General features: G+C 41.5%; 1 protein-coding gene across 2 annotated transcripts in view; it reads right to left on the bottom strand.

Moving 5' to 3' along the window:
* Positions 1-2,573: 2,573 nt before the first annotated feature.
* LOC105024647 (short transient receptor potential channel 5) overlaps positions 2,574-7,898 on the bottom strand; it is a 53,011-nt gene continuing 47,686 nt past the window's right edge. For both annotated transcript variants that reach the window (XM_020047826.2, XM_010894716.4), the window contains exon 12: positions 2,574-7,872. In XM_020047826.2, the coding sequence (XP_019903385.2) occupies positions 6,994-7,872 (879 nt within the window). In that variant the 3' untranslated portion in view covers positions 2,574-6,993. The remainder of the gene's footprint in view (positions 7,873-7,898) is intronic.

Genomic DNA, 7,898 nt, shown 5'->3' with positions numbered 1-7,898 from the left:
GAATGTGTAATGGTTTAATTTTATTGGTAACTTAATGAGCAGGGCTCTCCAACCCTGTTTCTGGAGGCAGGGTTTGTATATTGCTTGTAGTACTTACATTTGGAGTTCATATAAATTACTTGAATACCTTGACATTAGACTTCCTTATCTTGTTCATCTTAAAGTACTTAATTACTTTTGCTCTCTTGCTATAATATAATCACCCAATGATTGAATTAGTTTCCTGTCAGTTGTTGGGTGCGTTGCTAGTCTTTTGCATTTGGTGAGGTAAAACCACAATCACTGATTAAGGACCTGTTGGGTTCAACTTGGTTTTCCATACCAATTGTTTCATTGCTAATGGTTACTTAAAACAATGTGAATTTGAGACTGGTTTTGTCCTAACTCGTCTTTGTACAAAAGGTATAGGTTCCAATGTAGCTGTCCTGTAGTTGGGTTCCTGACATCAATAGACATGGAGATGCTAATTTATATGCTGACTGACAGTGGACAGGTTTCATGAAAGGCTGCAACAAACTGTGTGCTTTCTTCCCTCAAACCCTTAACTCTCAATCTGTTAGCGAACTAGGACCGATCAACTGGTGCAGTCTGATTTAACATGGCACCAATAAGCATTGATGATGACCAAAATGTTTTTAATGATGTGCCTTTTTTCAATGAGAGATGAGCTAATTGACTAAAGTCAGTGGGATATTTTAAAGTTGAAAGACAACCTTTGTGGGGTTAGGGTTAAACATTTCTAGTAGGCTCTAACTGAATTAGGAAAGGAGTATCTCAATCTGACACAGTTGGATCAAGCAGGCCATGTTCTCTCTAGTCAGATGTGCTTGTTCTTTCTAGTTGGAAGCTTCAGTCCCATACTTGACTCCAAGACAAACCGCAGGTGACTACTTACTGATGGACATAAGTTGGGTCTTAGGTTGGATCACTAGGTAATCCATAACTCTGTCTGTTTTAAAACATATTTGAAGAGTAACATTGAGGAAAGCAATAATTTTTATGCAACCTAATGTTAGAATACCAGAACTGCCTTAATCCTCTGCAATTTAATAAGACACACTGCTCAAAAAAATTAAGGGAACACTTAAATCACACATCAGGTCTCGATGAACAAAATATTTTAAAGATCAAAATCGACTGTACATTGTGTAATTTGTTGAGAACAAAATGACGTAACGGTCAATGGAAACCAAAATCACCATCTGATTGGATTCAAACTCACACCACAAATCTAAGTAAACACTTGAAATCACAGGCTGTTCCAACTTCTGTGAATTTCAACACGGCAACTCAATGTGATTCAGTAGTGTGTATGGCCCCCATGTGCCTGTATGCACTCCTGACAACGTCTGGGCATGCTCCTGATGAGATGGCAGAATGTGTCCTGGGTGATCACTCAGAACTGGATCCAAGGCATCAGTGAGCTCCTGGACAGTCTGTGGTGCTACTTGGTGGCGTCAGATGCACCAATACATGATGTCCCAGAGGTTCTCAATTGGATTCAGGTCTGGGGAACGTGAGAGCCAGTCAATGGCCTCAATGCCTTCATCATCCAGAAACTGCCAAACCGATCATGCTGGATGATGTAGGCAGCAAAACGGTGTCTCCAGACTCTTTCACGTCTGTCACGTACTCAGTGTGAACCTGCTCTCATCTGTGAGCATGGGGCACCAATGGCGGACTGCCAATTCTGGTGTTCTCTGGCGAATGCCAATGGAGCTGGACGGTGCTGGGCTGTGAGCACAGGTCCCACTAGAAGACGTCGGGACCTCATTCCACCCTCATAGAGTCTGTAACAATCCATCACCAGGTATCTCCTCCATGCTCTTGAGACGGTACTGGGAGAGACAGAGAATTGTCTTGCGATGGCATGTATGGATGTACTGCAGGTACTGCCTCTTGCTACTAGTGACAAGGTCACTAGCAAAATGCTAAACTAGAGAAGAATCAGTCAGTAAGTATAAGGAGAGAGCAATTGTCTGTGGCCACCACCTGCAAAACAATTCCCTTTTTGGGGGTTGCCTTGCTGTTGCCTCTCCAGTACACCTGTTGTCTCTTTCATTTGCCCCAAAACAGGTGACATTGATTCACAATCGCTTATGCTTCCTAACTGGACAGATTGATATCCCTGAAGTTGAAATAACTTGTGTTATACCGTGATGATTACGTGCTCCCTTAATTTTTTGAGCAGTGTATATTTGCCCATTCTAGTGATAATTGAAATCCTTTTGGCAGGAAAATGTGTTTGTCATGCTGATTTTGTTTAGAAAAAGGCACATTCATTTATTAACTGAATCTGAAGTTATTTTGAACTACATTGAACTGGGGGATCCAAGTAGTGTTCGAGGGTCTTCCCACATGATGAAGGGGGAGGTTGAATGAAAAGATTTGGAAAGCACTAAACTAGGTTATTAAAAACCATGTATCCAGTGTATTGAATCAAACTAATATCCATGTTACAGTGACATACTTTAGAACGTTGTAATGATGCCAGTGATGCCAGTGCATAGTGCCACGAGGAAGGCTTCTGAAATGCAATAGTCTTGTAGAAGTACAGTTGATTCTGAAAAGTATTCACCCTTTCAACATTTCCACATTTTATTGTTACAACATGAACTCAAAATTGACTTAATCGTGAGTTTTTGCCACTGATCAACACAAAAAAAGTCCATAATGTCAAAACAACATAAAAATCAATAAATTGTCCTAAATTAATTAGAAATATAAATCAAAAAAATATTTGATCACATTAGTATTCATCCGCTTTGCTATGACACCTGAATGAGCTGTGGCAGAACCAATTATCTATAAAAAGTCACGTGATTAGTTGTTTAGTACAATTCCTAGAAAAATATACATCATGAAAACTAATGAATATTTGAAGAAAAGAATAAGGTTCTTCAAAAGCACAAATTAGGGTAGGATTAAGAACATTTTCCAGGCATTGAAAGTCCCCCAAAGCACAGTTAAGCCAGGGAGGCAACCAAGAGGCCTATGGCAATTCTAAAAGAGTTACAGTCTTCCAGAGCTGAGCTGGGATACACTATGCATACTGCAACAATAGCCCAGGTGCTTCACAAATGTGTCCAACAAAGAGAGAGTGCCAAAAAGAAAGCAATTGTGGGGAAAAAATAAATCACCAGAAGGCATGTGGAAGCCTCAGAGACCAAGTGGAAGAACAATTCTATAGTCTGATGTTAGTAAAATATAGTTTTTTTGGCTTCAATACTAAGTGCTATGTTTGGCACAGGCCCAATACCACATCCTGAGAACACAATCCTTACTGCGAAGCATGTTGGTGGCAGTATCATGCTGTGGGTATGCCTCTCAGAAGCAGGGACCGGGAGATGTGTCAGGGTTGGGGGAAGGATGAATGGAACAAAATACAGAGAGATCCTTGAAGAAAATCTCATCCAGAATGCAAAGGACCTAAGACTGGGGTGGAGATTAATCTTCCAGCGTGAGAACAACCCAAAGCACACAGCAAAGACAAGACTGGAGTGGCTTTGGGATGTCTGTGACTGTTCTACAGTAGCCCAATACATTTCCAAATAGCCTAATGGCTGTTATTGCTGCCAAAGTTGACTACCAAATATATACTAAACGGTGTTAATACTTACACAGTCAATAATTTTATTTTTTACATTTCCAATTAATTCTCAATAAATTCTATTTCTCACTTTGACATCATGGACTTTTTTGGTGGCAAGACACAATCAAAACACAAGATTAAACAATTGATTTCATGTTGTAACAATAACATGAGGAAATGTCTAACGGGGGTGGATCTGCATATGTGGGATTTCTTATAATTTTTTACATTAATTGCACAAAATGATTACTAATAGAATTATGTTTTTTCACAGTAGTATTTACCCACCAGTGTTGTGAGGGTCAGTTCTATCACCTATTGACTGCCCCTCTGCATTAAATGGTGTAGGGAGTCATGTAACCATTTAAAAGGTGGTGAAATCTTCTACAATAAATATATATTTTTATAGTTCTATCTGTCTGCGAGTCAAACTAAAGTTCAGAGCATGCGATATGGAATGAGGGAAAGGGAGTTTTGTTTTGAATAATGCATAATGTTTTGGTAATTCATATTTTTCCACATGGGTAAGAAATCTCACATGTAGCACCTACAAGTAGAAGTGCATTATATTGAGATATTTTACACTTTGCTTATTTTGGGAGAAACGTTCCTTCTGTACTATAATAGTTACATATGAACTCAGGTCTTAGAAAGTAACAGTTAAGTTCTTGAAAAAGTACTTGAATTTGAATGGCCACAGTCTGCATGGGTGGAGACTACCCTCTGGTTGCAACGTGGTCTCAGGGGAGTACGTAGACTATGTTACGTAAATCCATGGCACCCGATTTCGTATGTTACGTTACGTTACAGTACAATGCGCTACCAAAATGTATAATGCAATACGAATTGGATAAAACGTAGCATATCTTACGAACACTATTCAATGTATAAAATATTACAAATGCTATTAAAGCGTATAATATGATACAAACGTCAGACAAATGTATCATATTTTACAAACGGTGTGGATTTGCACAAAATGAATGTGCCATGTTTAAAACCGGCAACATTCAGATCCCAAGGCGGCTATCCTACCCACTACACCACACAGGGTATACAGATACCAAGGGACGAGTAATGGCCTTAACAAGTTTGCTACAATATGTTATAAATACATTTCAACGTTAATGTTGGAGTGGGAGGTCCCTGGTTCAAAACATGGTCCACAACTTTTTTTTTCTGAATTATTACTCCAATGTTACTTTGCCTAACTTAATATATCTTACGAATTCAGCTGTCAAATATTTACGTAAAATATTCTGCGTAGTCCCCTGAGACCAGGTTGCCTTTTCACACCAACATCAATTGCAACTAACCTCATATGCTTCTCAACAGGTTAAATACTAGAATCAAGTGCACTGGGTTATGCTGGGAGCGAAAATCAGGAACCGTGACTTAGATAAATCCCTGCTTTATGAAAGTCATTAAATATGAGGTTTCAGGACCCTGGACAGCACACAGCTGTAGCTAACACTGCCACCCATCCAATCATGGTGAGAACCATGAAGAGTGCTGACTGGTACTTGGACAGTTTTATATGCATGCAGTTACTGACGTGTTCATTTTGAATTGATGGGACTGCGCATTACCGAAGATGAGTAGCAAACACTGCAACTATCGAAAGCATTTTTCCGGATTACAAATAACCCAGTTTACAATATTTGGACAGTTCAGTGCAGTTTTTTTAGATCTCAATTGGGCCCATCATGTCAAACTCCCCAGTCTTGGAATCATAGCTCTAAGAATTTGTCAAATGCTTTAAAATACATAAAACCCTCATTCTCAATGTCATTATTAAATAAATTGTGTATTTGTATACAAGCTGGTTTTTTGACAACTATTAAACATTGTAGGGGTCCTCCGCCAAAATGATCTTGATTAAAATGATCTTGTGCATCCTTAATCCAAGCAAAGGAGTTTAAAAGTAAACACATTATAACTTTGGGTAAATAAATTTCGCTCTACAAATATCGTGCATTACCTGTCTCAATAGCCCAAAAACAGTTCTGCCTTATTTACAAGAAACTATAGAAAAATAAAACTTTCATAGAAAAACAGAGGACACTGTTCTTAGGTAATCGTCCAAAAACAAACTTAAAAAAGATGCAAGGCTGAAATAAATGTAGGTAAGACCTGAGGGATATTTCAGAAAGACAACTTGCACCTGTACGCAACATAGTTTGGAACAATACATTGTAACTCCCTACAAAAATCATGTAGAAGTTTTCTCCAAGATAATTTGTATGATGATATATCATAGTTTATACCTGCTGCCAATATATTTTTGCTCCCATGTGGTTTCCACTAGAAATAGAAGAGTTGTCATGAAAAGCACTTTATGAATTGAATAAAACACCATTCCTGTGTTGTCTATACAATGGGTGACAGCAGTGGCTTTTGTGACAGTGGTGGTGTTACTTAAATTAATTCCTTGGAAAATGCAAAGCAATAAGCAGAGTTTGTATAGTCAAAGCTAATCCGCATTGAGTTACATTGGACATATATGGGTGAGTAAATTAGAATGTTAAAAAATGTATTCTTCAATTCAAGATCCAACAATTAGTTCCCACTATTATGCTGGGTGCAAAAAAACAGGTGTCAATGACATTTTCTGTGAATGAAAAGGCCATGGTGACAGAATAGAATCTGATTGGTGGATAAACTCTATGTTTCATTCACTTGGGCAGGATAAGATCAATTTAACCTAGTAGGTAGCAGGTTTGTTTTAGAACATTTGCTGCTACAGTTTCTGATCAGGACATACTTCAGGCTCTCTTTCTAGAGACAACAAAATCGAGAGTTTGCTCTGGTACTGGTTTAACAGAGCCAGCTAATTTGTTACTAATAGGTTACTAATCCAACATTATGGAATACCCCTCTGGTCTACCATGATAAAAAATCTTTGTGTTTAGGTTGTATGACAGAACACATTGTAGTGAAAATTTGGCACATTTGACTATGGCACGCCACACTGCAGTCTCGACAATCTGAAAACAAGAGATCACACATATTTGTAGAAGTTCAAACACTGGTGATTGCTTGATAGCTCACCTGTGTGTATGATCCTCCTTAATCTCAGTGGTATTTCTATGAGTAAAACGGTAAATAACTGGGCCTGAACTGTATGGAAGTGGTATTAAGACAGAATGGTAAACTCACAGGCCGCAAACAAAGATTTAAACATCACAGTTAGGTGGCAGTATTCAAACATGTATTTCTATGGCAAGCTTGTAATTTATTGTCATTGTTTAGAATTTTCCTACTCTGTTATGATATCTTCAACAAAATGAGTCCTGGATTTTGAAATCCTCTCTGGTCCTTTTTCAGCAGTGTGCCCTGAACATAGAGTGGTTTGCAAACCTGTCTGCCATTATTCCTGGTGGTAGGGAGGGGGAGGGGGTCTAAAGCTGTGTGGTGATGGAGTCCTCCTGTTCGCCCCCCCACTCCAAGGAGTCCAGTTCATCACAGGGTCCTACCCAACCCTGGCACACGTCCTCGCTGGAGTCCAGGAGAACGGCCCGGGAGCTGGAAGCTGTGATGCTGGAAGCACAGTGCAGGGTCGGCTGGGAGTCGCCCGGAGGCGCCAGGGAATGGACCGCCGGCTGCAGGGGCAGGCTATCGCTCCCATTAGCCTGGCTTGACCCCATGGCTGGTGGAAGGGCCTGAGCCTGGGGCAGCTCGTTCAGATTGACCCCCAGCTGGTCCAGGTGGAACTGGGTGCGTGTGACCTGGGGACTAGGGGGTGCCGGCTGGACGTCTGGCCAAGCTGTGGGCTGGTGAAGCAGACCGTCTGATATGCTGTAGGTGGGCTGGTGCACACTGGGCGGAGGGGCCCTGTGCCCCGGGGCATGTCCGTTCATGCGGGAGAAGAGCATGCCCAGCCGCCTGATGGAGTCTCTCTTGGACTTGGAGAAGCGCTGCAGCCGGGCACCGCCGCGGCCGAGCACGGCAGACGTCGACGAGGAGAACCTCAGCCCGTTGCTCTTTGGTTTGCCGCCAGCCTGCCCCTCGGCCCCCGACATGGACTTGAACAGGGCTGAGACGCTGAAGCTAGAGTCTTTGCTCTTCCTCTCGGAGGCGGGCACGCTGAAGGATACCCCCTTGGCCCCCCGGGATCTGGACTGACCTTGGGCATGCGAGGACCCCGCTTCGCCCTCTTCGTTGGCCTCGTCCTGCTGGGTGGCCTCGCTGCTGGACGAGTAGGTCCTCCGCGGGGGCTTCCTGTTCCCCAGCAGGTCCAACACCTCATAGCGGAAGCTGGAGATGTCTTGCTTCAGCTCCTACATATCAGTCAGGGTGGGAGAGA

Source organism: Esox lucius, chromosome 7 (assembly GCF_011004845.1).
Source record: "Esox lucius isolate fEsoLuc1 chromosome 7, fEsoLuc1.pri, whole genome shotgun sequence".
NCBI lineage: Eukaryota > Metazoa > Chordata > Actinopteri > Esociformes > Esocidae > Esox > Esox lucius.
The sequence above is the reverse complement of the archived record's forward strand: the minus strand, read 5'-3'. Positions and strand labels throughout refer to the sequence as shown.